Source organism: Zosterops lateralis, assembly GCF_965231275.1.
Source record: "Zosterops lateralis genome assembly, chromosome: 7".
Taxonomy (NCBI): domain Eukaryota; kingdom Metazoa; phylum Chordata; class Aves; order Passeriformes; family Zosteropidae; genus Zosterops; species Zosterops lateralis.
This window is the reverse complement of record NC_139767.1, coordinates 5,216,436-5,240,928: the sequence shown is the minus strand read 5'-3', so window position 1 is coordinate 5,240,928 and position 24,493 is coordinate 5,216,436. Positions and strand designations below refer to the sequence as shown.

Genomic DNA, 24,493 nt, shown 5'->3' with positions numbered 1-24,493 from the left:
AACATTATTTGTATTGTTTAGTTCAGTTAGAGAAAAAACATTTAAATGTCTATTCTTTTTTGAGGGGTTAAAATACATGTCTGTATATATATATATAAAAAATAAATCTCACATCACTGTATGCAATACAGATCACTATGCAGTTGTAGGATGTGTTCTTAGCCAAAATATTGTTTTTTAAATATGCTAGAGAAGTATCTCAGAGCAGAACATGGTAATGAAGACTTAGACCTGTACCTGCTTTTGAGGCATTATCCATTCAGTATGTACCTTCCATGATAATATACACTTACGTTACATTAGATATTTTTTCTTTATTTCTTGTCTATTCTTAAAGCCTGGACAAACTGCATACTGCACTTTCTGAGCTCTGCTTCTCAATCAATTATGTACCAAACATGGTGGTTTGGGAGCACACGTTTACCCCAAGAGAATATTTGACATCTCACCTGGAAATCCGCTTTACCAAGTAAGAAATATTGTAGAGTTAGAAGCATTGATACACAAGATAAGCCTTTGCTAGTTTATGTTGGAAATATTGTCTACTTACTGCATTAAACTGGATTTTAAAGGTGGATTGTGAAAACCGTGAGTAGAATCTCAACTAAATGATTATCAAGTTACATGTGCAGACATACACAATAGTCAGTTCCTGTTGTGAAATCCATATAATCTGTTTAACAGCCAGATCCTGCATGTCCAGTCCTGTGTATTTTGTAGGAGCTGGCTGTTTTTAGGCATGTGTGAAGACATGAACTCCCGCCATTCTTTTGCACAGTGCTGGAGTGTTTTCAAATATTTGAGTCCACCGCCTTCCTGAAAGGAAGTCTGAAAGTCAGAAGTCAAGATCTGACAAAGCCAATCGAGAATATGTGCAGTTTTTGTTTGTTTGTTTTTTTTTTTAAAAATAAAATTTCTTTGATATTCCAAGGTCTGTTCCTACCTTGATTTTCCCATAATTTTTTATAGAAATAGGCAAATGGCAGCTTCTGGAGAGGACTCTGTATTAAACCAGCCAGCTATCCTACTATTTTATACCAAAGATTACTGGTTATATATTTAAAACAGGGTATAAGGCTTAATCAGTTTAATCAACAAGACACAATATTAGGTTACTGGAGCACTCCATCAGTAAGATAACGTGGCATAAAAATGAAGATAACTTCATGACATTTTAAGAAGTCAGCTCTTCAGGTTTATGAATTTATGAAGGACTGCTTTCCTTTTTCCTGCTTCATGAAAGAAATGAAATTTGTTAGCTGAGCAGAATAGATATTCAATTTACAATTATTTTTAGACCTTCAAGTGGCATTTCTTTCAGAGGCTTTCAGTGTTCCTTAAAATACAGTGTTAGTCTGTTAGAGTTTGTTTACTGTTTTAAGCTCCTCTGTGTCACATGTGATTGGACTGCAGCTTATTATTATGCCACTTAATCTTATTATTGTATCAATTTCGAATTTATTTTAAAATAAGAGACTGCCTCAGAAGCAAACTATTGAAAATACTTATTTTCATTGACCAAGCAACAACAAAAAAGTTAGTCTTAAATAATGTGACGTTCTCCTCCAGAATAACTCATCCCATTCACTTGTGATAAATGTCGTGATCTACTGATTTCTTTTTTTAATTGCTGTTCTGCCTTTGAAAAGTACATATTACTTAGAAGCTTAGCTCTCAAAGCCTGAGACCATTATAAACTTAAAATAAACACTACAACAAGTATTTGTTTACTAAGACTGCTTTTAAGGATCCCCTGACACAGTTTGTTTGAGGACCTGGTTCCAGTGACATATTGGGTAAGGTCCATGTCCATGTGTGTTAAGATGGAATATACAGTCCATCATACAGTTCTGCTCTAGCTTGAAAGCTAGCCTATGAACATCTGTTATTAGAAGGCTGGTTTTATTTACAGTGAGAATTTGAACAAATTTAAGTATGTCCTGCAATTTCTTGGCTCCTTGAATAAATATAGAAATCACTATGTGTTACCTAAATGGAGATGTATTTTTCATAATAGGATTTCTATTTATTTACTTTATATATGTATTGGCTATATTTTTCAATTCATACTATACTATAGCTATGTGGTTTTTTAAAATATATTTCAAATTATAACAGCAGCTTTGGTCAAATAATTTTTTGTGTTAATATGCTTTAAACACCTCAATACATGATTGCTTTTGCATTTCCCAGAAGTTCTGCATTTTAAAAGACTTCAGCACTAATATATTTGCCAAAGTAGTTGTTACATAAGCCTTACACAGTGTGGATTGCTCATATATATATATGGGGGAAAAAAGCTTTCTTTAAAAAGTGCTTGGTGAATATTCTTAGTCTCATGAAATTTTTACTGGAACCACAGATACAGTTGTCTCTGGAATCTAGAACTGTTTTTAAAAGTGGTGGTGTAGTATGTGCATTGATTGGAGTCATATGCTTGTGGATTTGAGAAATACTCAAGTAAAATGAGTATTTCCCATGCTTGAAAGTGTTCCAGGCCAGGTTGGATGGAGCTGTTGAGGAATCTGGTCTAGTGGAAGGTGTCCCTGCCCATGTCAAGAGAGGTCAAACTAGCTCATCTTTAAGGTCCCTTCCAACCCAGACCATTCTATGTTTCTATGAAAACCTCTGGATGTAAAATTATCTTTATAGCTTTATTGAATTTTACTAAGAAAATTAGTTGATTTGTTTCCAATCCTTTTGTTTCTAAAAGGTCAATTGTTGGAATGACTATGTATAATCAAGCAACACAAGAGATAGCAAAGCCTTCAGAGCTGTTGACCAGTGTAAGAGCCTATATGACAGTCCTCCAGTCAATAGAAAATTATGTACAGATCGACATCACACGAGTGTTTAACAATGTTCTGCTTCAGCAAACCCAGCATTTAGATAGTCATGGTGAGCCAACCATTACCAGTCTGTACACAAATTGGTAAGTATTATATGAATGCTTGTTAAAAATGTTTTAGATATATTTTTTGTCGCTGTGTTGTTTAATGAAAAATCTGGAATTGGAGAAGTGGAATTATTTTAATTTTCTTAAGTTTCCAACATGGTGTGTTTACTTCTCTCTGTACCTGTTAAAAGCAGCTTAAAGTTTGCCTCTTGGCAAACTTCTTGTACATTTTATAGGGACGAGATATAGAGTAAAATGCAGGCATCCGTTGAACTATGAAAATAAAGCTTTGCTGTCCCTTGTCACACAACTATATTTAATCTGAACAATGTGCCTTTTCATCTGAAACATTTCCCCTTTCTGATAAGGTATTTGGAAACTTTGCTACGGCAAGTCAGCAATGGTCACATAGCTTATTTCCCGGCCATGAAGGCATTTGTGAATTTGCCTACAGAAAATGAATTGACATTTAATGCTGAGGAATACTCTGATATATCAGGTAAACTTTATACTTCTCCTTGATATTTGTGAAGGACAGTTGTATTGCTTGAGTAATTGGAATAACAGCAACTCTTAGAGTTAACAATTGTTAGCCTTCAGGAGTATTTTAAGTACTTTTTATTCACACTGTCTCACTTTTCCTGTTTTTGGTCAAAGTAGTGGTGCATTTAAGGTAAAGAGTTGGGTATGTTCCATGTTGGTGACTACTGTTTACTACCATACAAACTCTTGTCTTTAAAATTATGCTTCAGGGTAAAATATTTTTGCACTTAAAACACCATGCTAGGTACCTGATGGGCTGCAAATAAGATGAAATATTTGAAGTATAACAGTTTCTTTTATTTATCAGAAATGAGAGCCCTTTCAGAACTTCTGGGACCATATGGCATGAAGTTCTTAAGTGAAAGTCTCATGTGGCACATCTCTTCACAGGTTGCTGAGCTTAAGGTAACTTTGGGAACTGGTGGGTGGGAAGGCTGTAGTTTCCTGGTTAAGCTTCCTTTAGGATATTTAATACTTATGTCTCTGCATGCCATCTTCTTAAAATTACTGCATCAAACAAACCAATGAAGCTGTGAATTTTACTCTTCTGTTGTAGTAACTTTGCACAGGTACTATGTGTGTATCCCACATTCTTCAACAGTTGAATGTGCAGGACTTCATGCAGGCTGTTCATTTCTGGGTTAGATACCCGAAGTTAGAAGTCAACTCTTTTATCATCAATGGGAAAAGAAACGTTTTTTAAGAACTCCAGGTGTTTGTGAAGCCCTCACCCAAAACTGTTGACTCTCCAAATGTTGCAGAAAAATCTCAAATCTATCTTAGTAATCTCTAAGGACTTATTTCTTAACAATGTCTGTATGCATCTATTGTTTAGCTTACATGGATGAAAGACTTCAGGTCCTTTGTTCTTTGTTAGTTTTCCTCATTTTTACATATGTCTTTCCCTCTGGCTCAACAGTAACTATTTATTATGAATGTCTTTGTTCTGATAAGTAAACCTGACACCTACTGCAATACAAACAAATAATAAAGTTGATGCGGTGAAAAAAAAATTGGAAATGGGAGCATGTCAAGGAAGTTAGTTTCATGTATATTCCAAACAGCAAACAGTGACAGGGGAACCACTTGGTACCTGTGTAACTCCTTCTGGAAAGAAGTTTTAATAAATGTAATAATATATACTTCTTTCTCCAGATAGTCATACTACTAAAATGTCACTAATTGGCCTAGATTTTTTTATATGACTTGCTCTTTTAGTGTCATTTCCAAATTTAATTCCAAGTTGTTATTACATCTCATAATTTTTTAAACCACTGATTAAACTAAGGAATTTTTTGTAACTCTTCACACATGCTGTATTTTTGAAAAAGTACATGAATACCTCACAGATCTAAGGAACTTCCTTTCTTTCTTCAATAACAATTTATAATTAGCATACCAGACCTTTGGAAGACTGTGGTTTTAATACATCCTCAGTTACTCTTTTAAGGATCTTGTTTTCTTTGTAAGCACCTTAATTGCAGTGCTGCTGAAAGGCTGAGGTGTATGATACAAAGGTTTGAAGTCTTTTATTCACTGTCACAGCTTAAGAAGAGGGGCTGCTTATGTTTTCCAAGCTGGTCTAAGAGCATGCAGCAACCCTGACCTGAGTGCCCAGCCTGCCAGGGTAATTGATTCCTTATGCCCATTCCAATTTTTGAGTTAGAGCATGAGGCTTTCCCGGTGAGAATGGTGCGGTTTAACTTCTCACTGTGCACAAAGTGACACATGTCATGTTTCAACAAACACCTTCGGCAAGTGATTTTTGCTGTGCTACTTGTGCACTCACTGAGGAGTCATCATATTTCCTCAAAATCAGCACAGTTTATGTTCTAGGTGTGTGCATTTTTTAAAAAGCAACTTTAAATTATGTCTGAAATCTGTTTTTTTCTGATACTGCTGAGGGTAAGCAGAGCGTGATATAGATCCACATGTGCATGACCACATTTTTGGAGGAAAAAACAAAGTAGTAAAATGTTCATCTCTTTGGCTGAGATAGTTGGCTTAGCAGGAGAGCCCTGAGAAGCATCTGTGTTTGGAGGAAGAAAGCCACAAGAGGAGAGAATGGGGAATTGAGTACAAGTAGGGTTCAACATGCTTGCTTTGCTTCCTGCAAAGTGGGACCAGGTGTCAGTTTTATATCTGAACTTCAAGACTGGGGCAAGAAGGAAAAGGCTGCCTCATTTAAGCCACTATTTGAACTGTATTCCAGCCTACTCCTTTTAAATCTTAAATTAACATGCTGGTTATTATTTGTGAACCTGAAAATTTGACTGAGTAACAGTGTGCATTGCCTCCAGTCCTGCATTCTGGAGATCTTTGAGGGATTTAAAGTCAGATGCCAAGTTCTGACACATCGGTTGGTTTAAAATTGCCCATCTTGATTTCAGCACAGACCAGTCTTGGTTCTGCTTTCACATAGAAGTATGTCATGCCCATGCACATGTGCACTCTACTCATAGCAATTAAACAGTTTGGGTTGGAAGCATTGCCTCTTTTTTCTCAAAAGAGAACAACCTCTTGCAACAGTGTTAAAATAATACAGTAAAAAGCAGACCTTTATTGGAAGTGTCCCAGTATCCCAGTGGTGATGGAATTGGCCCTGGCTTTCTACAGTTTTATAAAGTTAATTAATTAGGATATCTAACGAGTATATCCACTAGGAGATTTGGTTGCCCCAGTAACCCAGTAGGTAAGGTTTAGCAATCTGACCTCCACTCTTGATTCCATTTTTCAATATTACCTACATTAAATTTCAGCATATTTAGTGAAAGCAGCAATCCAAAAGAATTGATTATTATGTGAATTTATATTTTTATTGTAATATGTATACTTTTGTACCTCTGGATCAGCCCAGTTGGTCCAAGGGCTTCTTTGCTCCACTTCTTATGACTTCTCAGATTCTGGTTGGAAAACTAAAATTGTTATTCTTGTAGGCCCTCTTCCTTGACAATAAGACTAAACAGTATTTTCAGGAACATATTATATGGTTAACTTCTTGTTCTAAATTCTAGGGGAAAAGGGTAGGAAAAGTACTGAATCTACAACCATGCATTAGCAATCTACAAAGCTACAAATGTATGAAAAATATATAAAAAACTTAGGCATCAGAAGGGAAGGGACCTTTAAGACTCTTGGTTGGTTTGCTGCATTTTGTATAGCTTATTCCTTTCCTTGCTTTTCAGTGAAAATAAGAAAGTAGGAGAGTGGGTGAATTATGGATAGATTTGAGCTTATGGGAATAGCATGATCCTGATACAGTGACAGATCTGCTTTGCACAGGCTACTTAATACAAAGTGGGAGTATACATTTATTTCACCATTATTCATTTCATAGCAGCATTATAGATTGTGTTGGTTTTTTCTCCTCCTGTGGTCACAGGAATATTTACTCTAAAATTTAATCTGCCTGCTTGCCAGATGCTATGTTTTGCCCTGTTCTCAGGGTGGGTTGAAGTAAAATAAAACTATTGAAGCAGTTACCAAAATTATCAAAGGTCAGATCTTCGTCGATCCTTAGCAGTAGGTTCCTGGCAGGTATTGCCTCTTAGATTTTATGAAATAAAAATAATCATGTTCCAAACTTATAATGCCCCATGTTTTTGATGAATATTAATTTTTCCTGCTGCCTCCTCTGGAAATTAAGATGGGTTGGAATGCACCTACTTGAAAAACAAAACTATTAATAATCACTTTGGAAGACCACCTCCAATTCAGAATATCTTCATTTCTCCCTCTATACTTCAGTTCTTTTTATGTTGATTTAATTTATGATACAAAACATTAATTGAAGTCTTCTTTAAACAGAAGGAAAAACACTTTAATGCTCAGAGGAACACAAGAGATCTATATTTTTTTAGCTGTTGATTGTCCTCTACATAAAGAGAAAGAATCACTTTTCCCTTTCTAAAATAGAGTACTTACCATTGACACTGCAAAAATATTTTTATAAGAATAAGCTACTTATTTTTTGCTTGAAGAGAGTTTAAAAATACAGCCTGGCACAGCCTAAATTCCTCAGCTAGCAGGAAATTTAGATCTGACATTTTAGAGATGTACTTATGCAATCTCTATAATTTAAATTTTAATCTGATAAATATTTGGAGAATGATTTCAGGAAAGTAATTATGTGTACTCTAATCTTGCAAGCTGCTTATATGAGAGCTGTTAAAAATTAGAAACAGACACATTTTCTTTTCTTTTGGCCAAACTGAAATGAAAATTGCTGCACTTGAGTTTAACTGTTTCAGGCTAAAGTGTTGGGACTTGGAGGTATGTTTTTGCTTTTTCATATTACAGTGGAAGAAAATTTCAAATAAACTGCACCAAGGCTTAACAATCTGACTTCCACTTTTGATTCCGTTTTTCAATTTTACCAACATTAAATTTCAGCATAATTAGTAAAAGCAGCAATCCAAAAGAATTGATTACTTTATGAATTTATATTTTTATTGTAATATGTACACTTTTCTTCTAAAAAGCTGAGTGGCACAAGGACCTGTTGTCTGATTTTTACAGAATTACATTCCATTCCTTTAAGATGTGATACACATTGCTCAATACAAAAATCATGTTCTGAGGGGTATCTAATCCTCTGCTTTTTGATACAGAGCTTGCTTTTGTGTATAGTAGTGACTGATGATAATATTATTATTGTACTCCCATTAAGAACACAGTGGGTACATCTATATTCCATGGGGCTAGTTGCTTTTCTGGCAACTTGAAATGTCCTAAATCAGGCATTTATCCAGTTAACATGCTGAAATCTATAGCTGATATGAATCTTTGCTTCTTTATAGAAACTTGTGGTGGAAAATGTTGAAGTTCTAACACAAATGAGGACCAGCTTTGACAAGCCAGACCAGATGGCAGCTCTCTTTAAAAGATTATCATGTGGGTATCTAACAAGATCCTCCTAAAGATAGTTATTTTTTATATTTATCTTTGTAAAGAAAACGGGGAAAAATTAATTTCTCTGTATTTAGAGTATCCATAAGCAGCAAAATGTATGTGAGCTCTTATAGACTGATGGATCATTTCAAACTTTTCCAGTCTTCTCATGTACAAAGTGAGATTTCAGTGTATTTTAGTGCACAGGCACTATATTAGTGATGAGTTTTGAACATCAATTCAGGGATGATAATATGTAACAGCAATAATATGGAAGCCTGGTACATAGTTTTGGAATGTGAAAGAAAAAATAATTACAATAGAGAGACATTTTTGTCCTCAAGAAAGCACAGAACCAGTGCTAGCATCCAGTACTGGCAGCTGTGTATACTAGATTTCATTCCAGGAAGTGGTATATGAAAATATACTGAAAATCCCATTGTGGATTCAGCTCTAAAAACCTGCTTTAGCACTGGTTATTTGGGCTCTTTTAAGGACTGGCTTTGTTTCAGTACCTTGTTGTTTTCAATATTTTGTTAAATATTTTGTTTCTCTTGTTTGAAGAATTGAGCTTGCAAACATCAACACTTTGTTCATTGTTCTCTTTTCAGCTGTTGACAGTGTTTTGAAGAGAATGACAATTATTGGTGTTATCTTGTCTTTCCGGTCATTGGCACAGGAAGCACTTAGAGATGTAAGTAAGAACTGAATATGTTCTGAATCATTTTCACTGGATTTAACTTATTGGAATGATAGGATATTTGAAGCTTAACTGTTCAGGAATGCTACTTCTTAAAAGGACAACATGTGGGTAAAAGGGCAATACTCAGTTGTAACTGAACTTCAAATTGCAACTTGGGGTGAGGGAATCTATTTTTTGATTACTGTTTAGAGAACTGTTACATTAGAACATCAAATTCAGTTTAGATCACATTCTGTGTTTACTCATTTTAAAGGCTTTTATTTCACGCATTTATTAGGCTTTAATGTCTTAAATCTACAAACAAATACAAATGTGTAAAATAAAAACCCGTTAAAAAAGAAAATAAGCCCAGTGAAATAATGGTAGTGTCTAACTGATAATTAACATTGGAAGTATTTTTTTTTCATTTTGTTTGTGTCTCTTAGGTCTTATCCTACCACATTCCTTTCCTTGTAAGTTCCATTGAGGACTTCAAAGATCACATTCCAAGAGAGACTGACATGAAGGTAATGTTTGGCTGAACGGGTGATTGACTTGTTTTGGAATTTACTGAAACTATGGAAGCAGCAAGACTTTCATGTTTAGTGTTGAACATCCAGACACAAAGAACACTTTTTTTTTTTTTTTTTTTTCCTTAAGAGCTTAGTTATTTGTGGATCTGCAGCCTCCTATTGTTCTGCGGAAAAAAAATCACAACCAAGTGATAAGCACAAGTCTCCATCTGCCTGTGATCACATTTGAGAACTTTCATAGACTTAAGAACAAGATTTAAGTGTTAAAACACTTCAAGTGTTAAAACATGACAAGGGGAAGAATGCTGAGCAGTTTACACTGTGAGCAGTATAGCTGGTAAAATTAAGTATTTCAAGGACTCTAGGTGGTTGGAGCTCTGTGCATGTAATAGCAGTAAGTCTGATGCTGACCTTAAATTGAATTTTTTTGTGAACCCTCTGTATGAAATGCTTGAGAAAAAAAAAAAATTAGTAGCTTAAATAAGGTACCTTTCTTCTGAATGAGAGTATGTTTCTATCCAAAAACCTTTGTTGCTACATCACAAGGCTTCTTGAACACGTATGCACAGTAGCTGAAGTCGAGCAGGGTTTTAATTTCTTGTTGCAGCTTGGAGTCTGTGAAGGATTTCAGCTGCTTAACAGTATTGCAGCAGTTTAATTTGCAGAGAATATGTACTGGGATATACAATGTACATCTTTTTAACTTTCCCAGAAACAGCTTTTAGAACTCTGCTCTTGAGAAAAGTATAATTTTTAAGGGTGAGAATATTTTGTTATCCCTGAACTTGAAGTTCACATTTTGCTGTTAACTCTTGAGGAAAGTAACAATTCTCTGTGCATGAAAATTCATTAAATAACATTAACATCCTCCTCCTTTTAGAAGTTCAGAATTCATCATTGTGAGCTTCATGATTTCAGAAGACACAGTTCAGCAGTTATATTCTGGCTCATTTTAAGTTAAAATTACTGAAATTTTACATATATGCTATTTTATTCCAAAATATTATCACATGCTCTTTGAAACTTGCAATGCTGATAAACCATCCATGAATGTCTGAGGTCCCAGAAAACATGGAAATTCATACCATAACAGAGGAATTCTATGGAAGTGCTATGGAAAATTGACTTCAAATATATAAGCTCCTGATAAAAATTGTATAAAAATGATGCAAGTTGCCTTTGTACTTCTCAAGAAAAGCCTTTCTAAAATTCCCACCTGTAGTTGCAGAGCAAATCATTGATCACCAGAGCATCATGTTCAATACATTATTGAACTTGAGGAATCAGCATCCAGAAGAGATGAGATGGGAAGCTCACTGCTGGCTTTGCTTGATTTTTTTCAGAAAGCATCTTACACCCTCTGGTATCAAGGAAGTGCTGAAAAGGCTGCAACAGTAATCATTGAAGACAGTATTTTACCATTAATATTTTAAGTTGATGATAACAGATCGTTTGAAAGAGTTTAGTGGATCCCCAAAGACATCACTGAATTCATTAGTATCAGCAGATACAAGAAAGTGTAATAATTTCTGCTTCTTTTCTGGAAGTCAGTGGAGTAATTTACAGTCACTGGACTAATTGCATGGGGAAAAAAAGCTATCTACTGTGAAATAAAACCCTGTTGAGGGCTGCTGTCTGGCTTTTGCCACATAGCACTACCTAGTTGCCTTCTGATTCACATAATATTTGGCTGTTGGCCTTCTCTGTCTCTGCTGTAGTTCTGTGATTCTTAAATACACCTATTTTGTGTGTTAGTGTGGGGGGTTTTTTTAGTTATAAGTGTGTGAAATAAATTCTTGTTGCAGCAGCTCTCTTGTTAGAGAGTAGAAATGAGCTGAGTCAAAGACTTCTTGTTTATCACAGCATGAAAAGGGCCCTGGTTTTTTCCTCTTTACACCTCAGCCATCCTGACCCCAACCATTCACTGACTCTACCTGCACCAAGCTCCTGGCTTGTCCTCTCCCCAGCTAACCCACTCCCCTTTATCACACTTATCTTTATTGGATACAGCTGTGACTCATCAGGGGTGAGGCTGTATTAGTTAATTAACACAGCTGTTACTTATCAGGGGTGAGGTCACCTGTATTCCCTTCTACAAATTCTAACTGCTGTGGGTGTGCTGTGCTGGTGTACACATGATACCAACCATAGATATCATCTCTTATGGTGTGATGTGATGCCATGTAGACTTTTTGGAGAGTTCAGAGCTTGTCTGGATAGTGTTGGAGGACTGTGCATGGAGGAGCCAGACCTGGCTAATCTAGTCCATAGTGCCTGTTGCGAATACTGGAAACTCTTGACATGTACTCCCCCACAACTCTGCCAGAGCTTTGTCATGAAAACATCTTGTTGGAGGAGCCTGGAATGTTCTGTGAGCCTGCTAACAGTTAACCTCTATGGACAATTAGCAGCTCATTGTCTGAGCTTTCTCCTGGCCCTGTCACACTCAGCTGACAAACTGTAGGTAACATCATCTTCTTGTGGGACAATAAGGCAAATTTTCTTTTCTGGCATATTAAGAGACAGATCTTTACAAGGTTTTGTACAGTGGATTGGAACAGTTGCTCTATGGGGCATATTTTATGACATAATAACATAGTAATTTCATATGTGCTGAATTTACCAAGCAAAGTATAAATAGTTATAAAGCTGTTGATAAAATTAATACTTGTTATGAAATGTTATTTTCATATTACTATTTTCAAAACTTATGATTTGGGGTAACTGTCAAAATGGGGATCTCTTCTTTTTTTTTTTTTTTGATATTTTTAATATTAAATTCATGAGCTTTCTATGAGGCTTTTAGAAACAGGCTTGCATTTGTTCCACTGTGGATGCAGTGACCGGACAAGGAGGAATGGCTTTAAGATGACAGAGAGTAGGTTAAGGTTAGATATTAGGAAAAAGCTCTTGACTGTGAGGGTGGGGAGGCCCTGGCACAGGTTGCCCAGAGAAGCCGTGCATGCCCCATCCCTGAAATGTCCATGTTGAACAGGGCTTGGAGCAACCTGGGAAAGTGGAAGGTGTCTCTGACCATAGAACGGGGTGGACAAGATGGGCTTTAAGGTCCCTTGTAACCCTAACCATTCTGGAGGTCTTTTGAGCCTCTTGGCTGTGAACCACAACCTGTCCATATGCTCTGTAATTCTTTTCATGCAGGGCTGTGCAAGCAGCATTGTATGCTTTTCATTCCAAAGCTTGCCCTCAGGTAGCCAGGCTGGAGCACATAAGGATAGTCTGCACAATATTCACCACATGGAGCTGCTCAACTCTCCATGAGAATTTATGGGAAAAAGTGTAAAACTTCCCAAATACTAATGGCAGTAAGGCATCACTAGTGTTTCCTGTATTTTGCTTTTACACAGAATCATATGAATTATAGTTTCAGAAACTTAGTTGAAATAGTAAATGGAAAGAGAAAAACAACAGTGTGGAATGCTTGTTAATGGTAGCAAGAGACATCCTGGGATGGACTGGGAAATGGAATACATTTCAAAATATTCTTAGTTCCTCCAAGTGCTGTGGCCAGATGATTTTTCAGACTGGATTTTTCAGTGTTGATTGACTCCAGGCACCAAAAATCCCAGATTAGGATTTTTGGTGCCTGGAGTCAATCAACACTGACTCTGTATAACATTTGCATCTTGTAAGATTTCTCCATTACTGTCTCACCAGATTGTGACTTTTGGCTTTTGTTTAAAAATGCTGTATTTGTAAATGTTAGCTGATCCTTTAGATCTGGTGGAGAAAATACATAAATTTCTTTTGAACATTAAAGAAAGATGTAGAAACAGTTAACTGGAAGTCAGGGTGTTGCTTTGGAGGTAATGTGGGAAAGTATATGAGTTTTGTTTGGCTTGACACAACAAAATTACCATCTGGTACATAAAGTACAGACAAGCTGCTCAGTGGAGGATAGAAACAAACAAAATCCACAGTTTCTGTCTAATATTTGCCAAATCTTTGAAATTCCTTAGTGCCTCAAATTCATTTTAAACATGACAGCAAAAACTGTACTTCATCATCTTTACATTCAGTGTTGTCTTTCTTCTGGTCCTCAGGTGGCAATGAATGTATATGAACTGTCATCAGCTGCTGGATTGCCTTGTGAGATTGATCCTGCCTTGGTCGTAGCACTGTCTTCCCAAAAATCAGGTAAGAAGTTCTAACTTCAAAAATACAAATGTTAAAAAGAGGAAAGAAGTGTTTAAAGTGCTGGAAGGAAACTTATATGTCTTGACTCCTTTGTATTCCTTCAATAAATTTCATAAATGGCATAAGAGGATGAATTACTTGTGCCTTCTGTTTATTGGTGTTAGCTTGAGAATCTTTTCAAATGTGCATGAATGGATGTGCTGACCTAGGAAAGGATAACAGGTAGTTGTAGAAGGAATTTAATGGTGAACACTGCTGTAATTTAAGAACAGTGACAATAATAAGACTGTCCTCTGAACAACTTGATCAGTTCTGTTGCACAGGTGTTAACAAATCTGTCACCTAAGTAGTTAGCATTAGGACCTGAATGCAGCTCATGAATTTCACAATTTCACAATATTTTGTTGCCAGTGTGTCCTACAAGTGTTAACATAAAGTTTACAAGGGAAAAAATAAAATAAACATATGTCATGCTTCCTCTTCCTTGCTTTCAGGCACTGCTATCTAAGCTTTTTTTTTTATGATGTTGTATTTTGGAGTTTGGAATATTTTGCTTTTATTGAGTTTTCATAGAGATAAATTCTGTATATCTCTAATTGTTGACTTTTTTAAAACTAATCTTAGGCTAATGTGTGATGATGCTGCTATTTTTGTAAGCACAGGGTGTGAATTGAAATGAGTGCACCATCACCTTCTGCTCATTTGCCAAAGGGAGAGTGCAACAGAAGCTCTTCTGACCTTAGAGCAATAATTGGATTTATACCAGCATGAAAAGATAACTATTCTGCTCATCATATTAAAGACTTAGAAACTGAATTGTTAGAAATGATAGCACAGCAGTGCCTTCTTTTTGTTCTGGATAACAGACTGGACATTTTGCAGCTCTACTCTGTTTCTTTTGGCAAGAAGATGCCATTAATATTCCTCTTTTCACAATACAAACATTGACTTTGTTGGATTTTGCTTTAAATTTCAATTTGGTCAAACATTTAACATTCTAATCTACCTGCAGTTGAAAGGAAATATTTCAAGATTACTTCTTTAATTAAAGAACTTTATTATTTTTGTTTTTAGAAAACATTAGTCCAGAAGAAGAATATAAAATTGCTTGCCTTTTAATGGTGTTCGTGGCTGTCTCCTTGCCTACTTTGGCTAGTAATGTGATGTCTCAGTATAGCCCTGCCATTGAAGGTAATGTAGAGTTTGCTCAATATTTGCTGGGAATGCTGTCTTCACAATAGGTCTGGTAGTGTCTTGAATACATTCACCTTTAATATTTAATGACATTTTATAGTGAACAAATTTAAAAATCAGTTAGCCTTTGTTCAGGTAAGTTCCTCTGAAAATACTTTAAAAAGCATTTACTTAACTCTTGTCTGAGATAACTTGCTATGAAAAATTAGTTTGTTACTTGAAATTTTCAGAACAGTTCAGACACTGCAGGGGGCAATCTTGTCCTAACATGGACTACTTAGAGCACACATTCTGCATTAATTAGTGTGACACTTACTATCTAATATAATATATTCTAGTAAGTATTAATGTTTTAGTAATCTTTACATTGGCTTTGGGCCAGTCATACAAGGTGTCCCTTCTATATTTAATATACTGTTCGTATTGCCAAGCATAACGTTTTGAAAACAGAATCTGGAAGGTGTAAGTTGTGAACAGAATTATTTTCTATACAATAGTTCAACTTTCTTCTTAAAAAAAAAAGAATCTTTGTCTCAACAAAGTTCTCTGCATGTAATCCACAGTTTTCTTTCTCTTTTTAAGTTGAAAAAAGACAGACAGTACTGTTCCAACACATACAAAAGTCACCTTTTGCAGTTCAAGCTATTTCCTTTGTAATATGTAACGTGACTCATGTAAAGACCATGTTTATACTGCTTCCATTCACTGGGATGCATGTTTTCTCTAATTAGTTTTTAAACTTGAATTATTTTTAATTCGCTGAAAATTGTAACTCACAAAATAAGTGTAAACTGCCTTCTGAAAAATTAAAGTACCAGGAAAATAGTAAAATTTTTGAAAGCTTTCTGTGTCACTTGATGTAGTATGCAAATCATATTTTTTAGAAACCCAGGATTTTTTTTGGGTTTTACATGGGATTAATCAGCCTTTTCTTCAGTTTTGAATTATTAGGGATCTGTTGACTCTAGTTTCATTTTAAAACAGATAGCATAGACTTTGCCAGTTGTGGAAAATGTTGAATAAATCTGATGTATGAGTAGAACTTGAATATTGATTTGAAAATTAAAGAATTTACAAGTTAAAAGCTTTTTCTGATGAATTGGGAGAACAATCTGTAACCTGCAGGGTTGTTTCCTGTTATTTGTGCTCTTGTAGTATTTCTATTGCTCTTTGCAAGCTTTTTCCCAGTCACGATACTTGAATAAAAATCTAGGAATATAGGTGAGTGCAGGGTGTGATTGGTGAGGTGCACAGGTAGAAACTTCCTTCTTTGTAGACAGTCAGGTTGACTGTCTTTACTTAGTCCAAATGAACTTGTTTATGTGTATATAAGATCACATCTCTTAATTTAAAATGAGCTATAATTTTGTAAAAGAAATCCTCTGGAAGCACTTCTTGCTACCAATTTCTCCTTCAAAGGATCATACCAACTCCAGAGTCTCAGAACCTGTATGGCTTTCCAGGGTGGCAGCACTAAAACTTTCACTGGTGATTATATTTTCACATTTACCCCTCTGCAAATAAATTGCTAAAAATATGTCAAGCTATCTTGAGGTTCTCCAGCAGGTTAAAGCTCACATGGGCTTGCCTTCCTCAAACTTCCTCTATTCCCGAGACCCTCTTAGTCATCATGTTTTTAGCAGGCTGAAACAACAGATAATTCTTCTGTTGAAGATAAGCAGATAATCTTCTGCCTGTTTTATATCATGTAGCTTAAATATTCCAATTTATGTGGTTTTATTTACATTAAATAAATCTTAATATTAAGTCAGGCAAAGCTTTGTTTCAAAGTGAGTTCTTCAAGTACAGTTAATAGATGTCATGAAACTGACTGGAGAGAAGTTACATCTTGGACTCAAATAAGCCCATATTAGGAGTTGCTACTGGTTCTGTGAGACATGACTTGTGTATTACATAATTCTTTACTGAGTGGGCTTTTTTATTGAGAGGAAAATCTAGCAAAAGGTATACGTAAAATATGTTCTCTCTACAAAAATAACTCAACAAACAGAATAGACTTTGTCACTTCTGCCTTCCTTGCATAACACTACTTTTTCTTGTGTTCTACCCTTGTTGTAGAACATCTGGCTTGAAACACTTAATATAAATGGTATTTCCAGAATGTGAATTTAATAAATTCTGTTTTATGAAGTAAATTCCCTGGACAAATCCTGAATTAATCCATCAACGAGTCACAGATTTGAAGGAGTTTCAGCTTTTTAATCTGGCAAGACATATCTCCCAAATATAGACAGTGCTTGGACAGCTGTAGCAATGTCTGTATTCCCTCTGTCTGCTTCAGATCAAGTATGTTTCTTCCACTAGTTCCAGATGAAGGCTCTAACAGACCTTTACTTTTGCTTCCAGTCCAGAATCTGAACTGCTAGTCAAATGCAAAGAGGTCTTAATTTGTCACCTAGAGGGTAGAATAGAATACTAGTCTGCAAGAGCCCTCATTCTTTTCTAAATACTTGAAACTATGAGTTGGAAGACAACAGTTCTTTTGCTGAATTCCCTTGTTGATGCTTTTTCTACAGCCTGAGACATAAAAATGAAATCTCTTGAATAAAAAAATAGCCTCTTAAAAGACAAACACATATTTGAATCAGAATTAAGCAGAACAGATTTTCTTGACTGATGTTCATGTAAAAAGAGGAGACAAAGTTGGAGTGTCAAATCTGGGGGCCCTGCTGATGGAGATCCACAGGGATCCTCACTGGGACCTACTAGTCAGTATATTCACAGTTCACCTGGATGGGGGGCTGAAGAGTGAGGTGAGAAAATTTATATATCATGTGAAGTTGCTGAGGGTATTAGAGGAGTGAAGAGCTGCAGAGAGGTATGATTCTGAGTAAACTGGGCAATAAAATGACAGCTAAAAGTAATTTTAAGTAACAATAGTGATAAGCATGGAGAAGAAATGGATTTTTCTCATGTGGAGTGATGAGGTCCAGCTGACCTCGCTATTCAAGCATGAACTTGGAGTCAGGGTAAATGAATGAAAAGATGAGCTCATTGCTCAACAATGGTCAAAAAATAAGTTAAGAATCAGCATGCTTGCATGCTTGAGTACTTATTAACTCCTTCAAAGACTACCTCCTTTTCATATGCTCACACTTGCCTAAGGTATTTACCCAAGTGTATATTAATTTTGTTGTAAAGTGGTATATTTGACTTAATTTGCCTGGAAGAGATATCAGGTTTACTGAGGAGCAGTTCTTCTGTTCTCTGTGAAAACTGGTGTCATTTAACCACCTTCCAGGGTTCTGGAGCCTAGGTGAATTTTAGGCAAGATGTTGCATATGAAAATCAGCAATAGAATACCTTTGTTCTTGAGTACCTGTAGATCTCTTTGGGGAATACTGGGCATGAGATGTTCATTTACACAGAGGGAGAAAGAAATGGCCAATTAGCTTGTGAAAATCCTGTCTTTTTGGCCTAGTAAGTGTTAACACTCTCAAGTTTTGTAAAAACCAAATCAACTTCCAATATATCCCTTATTTCTAAAAACCCCAGGTTGTTTCTCAGGTTGTTGTGACCATTAGGAATTGGAAGGGAGAGCTGTACTTCTGGTGGCTTTCCAGATAGCAAGCTCAGTGTGGAAGAGTACCTTGCTCCCATTGTGTAAGATGCTAAAAGTTATTCTTTCACTGTCACAAATCTCTTTATCTTTGGTGATATTTTCCAAAGAATACTGTCTTTTCCAACGTAGTGCTGAGGTGATTTGCGTCTATTTTTGTTTAGGGCATTGCAACAACATTCACTGCTTGGCAAAAGCCATCAATCAGATTGCTGCAGCTTTATTCACCATCCACAAGGGGAGCATTGAAGACCGTCTGAAAGAATTTTTGGCTGTATGTATAACTTTATTCCCGCTTGTTAAAATGTGCTGCTGATTTGGGATGCAATGCAATTGATTTCATAGGAATCTGCTTTTGATGCACAAGAGAGAAGAATATTTTCTGTATGCTTCTATATACATGTCTATACATAGATTAGATTTTGCAGTAGTTCTTTATAAACACTTGCATGTGATGTTGGAAAGTTAGAGGAGCAAATCAGTGCAAGTGTCCTAATTTTTTTCAGTACAATCTCTAGTATTTTAGTACATACCATTTCTCACATTGTGTGACCCATGACTGGGGAAAAAAAAAGTACAATGCATATAAAATCAAAATTCTGTCTAGCTGACTTTTTCCCATGGTGTGATGGATACTTTAGTTAGTTACCTTCTTTGAAAAAGTAAAATAAACTTCAGAGTGGCTTTTGTGTTGTACCTTTTGACATGCCTGCTCTTCTTAAACATGAACAGCCAGGAGACAGTGTTACAGGGGTAGTCGGGAAGAGGAATTTTTTTATGCCTCCAAGTAGATTGAATATGAAAGCTACTGAAATCTTTGGTGATGCTTAGGGAAAAAAAAAAAAAAACCAAAAGTTTTTAAGGTCATGGTGATGTCTTTTAAATACATTTTGGTGTGCTGCTTGCGTAGAAATAAAATTTTTTAAATGGCTGTTAATTAACCAGTACTTGAAGGAAACTAAAGATTAAAACAGCAGCATCACTTCAATTTTTAAAAATTACTATCAGTTTTGAGGGGGTTTTGATTTTTCTGTTTGGCATTAAAATGTGTGGGGAAGAAGGCCCTCCCTCTTTATTTTAGGTAACTTTCTGTAACTAGAAGTTCACAGAAACAACTTTTTTTTCTTTTTTTAAAAAATATAATCTTTCTATTATATATATAATACATAAAAGAATATTTCACTTGTGGAAATCCATTGCATTTTGTAAAACAGAAAAAAACCCCTCTGGCCATTGACCTTGTCTAATGCAACTGCTGGATGTAAAACATGAAAGAGAAATGGTTGTATCAAGTTGCATACATTTGACAAGTGAAGGAAACCAGTATAGTTTCATGTGATAAAAACACTTTTGGTATGAGGTTTGCATTCTTTCAGTGTTTATGGACTGCTTTCAGACCACTGCTTTTACTGCACAGACTATGACTTGATGCTTCAGATATTTTGTTAATCTTTCTTTTTTAACACTTACTGTTAGTCTGAAAGAAAAACATTTCTCTTGAGAAGAAAATTATTGCTGAAGATGGTCTGCTTTCCTGTCCAAGTTAATTAAATATGAAAAAAAACTTAGGAGGTTCTTTAATGCTGATGAGTATGTACTATGTATCTTTTCAAGTATTCATATTGACTTTCATATTAAAAATTGATTCATGGCAGCTTTTTCAAGAAGAATGTTGAGTGAGATTTTTCAAGTTAGTATTTTAATTTAAAATCCTTTTCTGGTAAACATGTGGTTTAGGCATGTTGCCATTGCTTGTTGTGAGGGCCTAAATGATGACTGTACATCTGAAAGTTGGAAGGGTTTTTTTTCAAATTTCTGTAAGTCATGAAAACATGGTGTATCAAGGCATCTACAAATTAAGTATTTTACTGTATTCTGTGATCCTGAGCTTGTAGATACCTAAGTACATGTTAGAAATTACTAGGATATCTTCTAAAACTAGGATAATAGGGTTGCTTATGGTGATGCTTTTTCAACCTAGAAATGAAACAACACACACTCTTGAGATAATATTAGTATGGGAGGTAATATAAAAGTGCATCTTTATTGGAGCTCCATGGGCAGTTATGGAAGAATGTCCACAAAAGCCCATCCACACATGGTGTTTTTCTAAGTTTAGCAAATTAGCACAATTGACAAAAAGCATCAATTAGGAGGACAAGTGGTGATGCAATTCCCCCCCACCAACCCAGGTCAAGCCCCTTCTCTGGAGCCCTCCCCTTGGTACTAGCTGTCCTTTGTTTATGAAAATGTGTCTTGAAGAGTTGTTCTCAACCTTGGTACCCAGGAAGAACCAGGATAGCATAGGGGTCTTGTACCCCCTGGGGCTCAGAGCTCTGGAATATGTTTTGTCTTTCTGCCTGGGTAAAGGGCATGAAAAAGTGTTGGGAAAACTAGCTAGAACACAATAATAGACTACAGAGCTCCAAATATATGTGTAAAGAATACAGAGAATACATAAAAGAAAAATACAAAAATCAAGACATCATTTCCCCCCTTTTTAGAGACTAACAAGACTCTGCCTTGTCTAGTCTCTACTCCATATTGAATCATACCACCAGTTTACACAACTGGCTATCCTATCAGCTTACAGATGCTAACTATAACTACAGCTACTATGAATATTTTTTACCCAGGCCCAGTTTGTTAACCATGAAGTTAGTGTATACTGAAGGTATATTGATAAAATATTATTAATGGATAGTTAAGATGACATTTCTTCCAAAATGATTCTGTTGAAAATGGTTAAAATTTCAAACAGGAAAAACTTTAATAATTTTAAACCTTACAAAAATGCAGTAAGTTGAATTGTATATTGGGAAGGACAGAAGTGAGACTTTGATCCCCTGAGAGTTCTGTCATTGATTTCAGAAGACTTCATAACTGTCATCCAATGATTACCACAAAAAGTTCTCTGCAACAAATTAATTCACTTTTTCTATTAAAACAGCATGTGTCATTTATTAAACACTACTAGGAATCATGCACATTGGGAATGTGCATAATGTACTACTAGGAATAATTGCAATATGGCACATTGAGACTAAAGCCCAGTGATGGTTCATGTGCTCAGGATTTTTTGCTTTCCTTTGTCATTATCAGTACAATGCAGAGTCCATGGGCTTTGTGTAACAAAATATCAGAAGCTCATCAATTCTTTGTTTTATTTATTGCTTTGAAATACTCATTTTATATAGCTTGCATCATCCAGTCTACTGAAGATTGGCCAGGAGACAGACAAAACTACTACAAGGAACAGAGAATCTGTTTACCTACTACTAGACATGGTGAGTATTTGTGTGTTTCACAAACCAGTGGAAATAATTTTTATGTTGTTCTTCTTGGCATTCTACTGTCAGGTTTGTTTTTTTTTTTCCACTCCCCCAACATGCACCTATTATTGCCATCATCCTTTATTGCTTAGAACATTGTATCACATTGTTCAAATAATTTTCATTGTTCACTTGGTACATACCACACATTTAAGAAGTGTTCAAAGTGTGAAGGAGAAAATCCTCTCTGCTCTGAGGATTTCCTCTCAGTATTCAGTGTCTTTTGGAAGATGACTATTTATATAGGAAAGGAAAATACTTGCTTTGAGAAGCAGTGAGTTTAAATGTAGAGAGAAACACTACTCTGAACTTGGTGCAATTTATTTTCACTGTGAAATATGTGAGTGGCGGTGTGATGTGGGCTGGAAGGATCTACATGAAACAGATTATCAGGAGCAGGCAGTTTTGCTCTGCAAAACCTTGTGTTTCTGGTATTTTTCAGATTGTGCAGGAGTCTCCGTTCCTGACAATGGATCTCTTGGAGTCTTGTTTCCCTTATGTCTTGCTGAGAAATGCATACCACGCTGTCTACAAACAAAGTGTTACATCCTCTGCCTAAGTATCTACTAACTGGAGATAAGACATAGCACGCATCTGTGTGGCCTCAGTTTTATCTGTAAACTGTGGAGCTATTTTACTCTATGGCCTGATGAACAGTTTTGTGAATTATAAACTTTTTCCATCAAGTTGTATTCCTAAACAGTGGTTTCTTAATTATGGTTGTACTACAATATAAGCTTGGTTGATTTTAGGTTGCACACTTATGGAAAAATTTTTTTCTCGTTCCTTTTTTTTTTTTTTTCTTTTTTTTTTTTTTTAACTTTAGAGCACCAGTTATGTTTTAAAAATACTACTTCTGCTATATGTTTTTTGATATTGATCATGCAAAACAAAAATTGCTTGTTTATTTCCCAGAAGAAAAATGTATGTAGTGATTATTTTAGATAGAGTAGCTTTCATCTGTGTGTAAATTATTTCAAATAGGGAGAGTTATAAACTTGTACCTATTGTTCTTATTGAAAACAAATATTGGATGTGCATTTCTGTGAAGTAATTACAGCATTTCTAGTTTTATTTTGAAACGTTCACCGATCTACGTACTATGACACTATCTAACATTAAAAATGTTATAGGACTGCTTATCCTACAGACAGTGATCTTCTCCCAGTACTCTTAAACAACTGCAAGTGGTGGTGTTTGTATAAAGCATAGTGGAAATTTTTTTTAAACTAACTTCTGTGGTGCCCTGTTGGCATTAACACTACCATTGTACCCTGCTGTATAATAAACATTCTTACACATTTATCATATATTGATAAAATGTTAGCCCTTAACCACTTTTTATATGTTTTAAATTTTTGAAATTCAAGTGTACCTTCCATAACATACAATAAACACTAGACTATATTATCTGTAGGTGAATTATTTTTAATATAAATGTTATCCTAGTATTTTAAGCTTTAACTGTGCTGTTGTGCATTGATTTATATCTCACAGTTCATTAAATATCAATCCTTAGAGCTTTTATGTGAAGACTTCTTTTAATCCTTCACCTTTTGCCTTTTGCGATAGCGAATCTTGTAAAAAGTTGGAAGAAGGAATTAAAAACAATGTTTAAAATGTCAGTTTAGTGCCATTATCCTTTAAATCTTATTTTTACATAATAAAGCAAGAAAAGCATTTATATAGTATGTAGCAATGCCAGTTGTACCCATAGAAATAAGTGTATTGTTAAAGTATGAAACTTGAAATAATCCTAGAACAGGCAAATGTTGCTGAAACCGTAACATCAGACATGACTGAGACAGATGTATAATAGTCCCTTTTTTATCAGTCATGCAAATTGGCCTTGCAGGATAGCATGGGCTCATTTAGCCTGAAAGCTGACCAGATGGTTGTGCTCTGTAATCCCTGATGTATAAAAGCTGTGTGTTCCTCAACAGGCTCTGGACATTGTATAGAGCCCCTGTTCTTGGTGCAACTTCTGTGCATGCTGGTAACTTTTTCTGTTATGAAAGAGCTGTTGTGTGCTCAGTTACAATAGCTTCCTCTGTCCAGAGGAAAAAAGTACTGGAATAAAATTGTCCTAAGGAAGTAAGACAGTACATCTATATTTTTCCTAATTATGCATTTTATGTTATAACTATGGAAGTGTTTTTAAATTGGTAAATTAGTACCATAATGAAGAAGTTTATTCATAAAGTAATTAGGTGGAATGCAAGACTTACGAGTTTCTACTCTGTAATATTTATAGTCTAATACATTCAAATGTTCTGATTTCAATTAAGATTTTGACTATGATGTAGACTTTTATGGGAAAACAATGCCTATTTTCAAGGTGGACTCTTGAAAAACTCAAGTTTAAGAAATAACTTATTTTGTGGTTTTAATATTTTTAAATACAAAACAATTGTATGTGTCCATTTGCCTCAGATCCCAGATTTCCACTGTCTGTAGTGTTAGGGAACTAAATCTAGAAAACACATTATCACAGATAAATAGGTAATAAGTGTGGTATCTCTGCAAGAAGCTGCTTCTTACACAGTTGGATTAGGTTTAGGCATGAACCTTTTAGACATGATAGTTTCTGTGGCAGTCCTTACCTGTGGTGGCTGGCACACAAATCCCTGAGGTGATGCCTTTTTAACTACACTACTGCTTTTTAACTACTTCCTGCAAGAACTTGGG

At 35.4% G+C, this 24,493-nt stretch overlaps 1 protein-coding gene across 3 annotated transcripts in view; it reads left to right on the top strand.

Moving 5' to 3' along the window:
• The window catches only part of NCKAP1 (NCK associated protein 1), a 59,826-nt gene extending 35,662 nt beyond the window's left edge, over positions 1 to 24,164 (top strand). For all 3 annotated transcript variants that reach the window (XM_083865140.1, XM_083865139.1, XM_083865141.1), the window contains 12 exons: positions 338 to 469; positions 2,714 to 2,932; positions 3,265 to 3,395; positions 3,747 to 3,844; positions 8,239 to 8,332; positions 8,941 to 9,023; positions 9,458 to 9,538; positions 13,606 to 13,699; positions 14,774 to 14,890; positions 18,638 to 18,747; positions 21,671 to 21,760; positions 22,248 to 24,164. In XM_083865140.1, the coding sequence (XP_083721266.1) occupies positions 338 to 469; positions 2,714 to 2,932; positions 3,265 to 3,395; positions 3,747 to 3,844; positions 8,239 to 8,332; positions 8,941 to 9,023; positions 9,458 to 9,538; positions 13,606 to 13,699; positions 14,774 to 14,890; positions 18,638 to 18,747; positions 21,671 to 21,760; positions 22,248 to 22,364 (1,366 nt within the window). In that variant the 3' untranslated portion in view covers positions 22,365 to 24,164. The remainder of the gene's footprint in view (positions 1 to 337; positions 470 to 2,713; positions 2,933 to 3,264; positions 3,396 to 3,746; positions 3,845 to 8,238; positions 8,333 to 8,940; positions 9,024 to 9,457; positions 9,539 to 13,605; positions 13,700 to 14,773; positions 14,891 to 18,637; positions 18,748 to 21,670; positions 21,761 to 22,247) is intronic.
• The last annotated feature ends 329 nt before the right edge of the window (positions 24,165 to 24,493 follow it).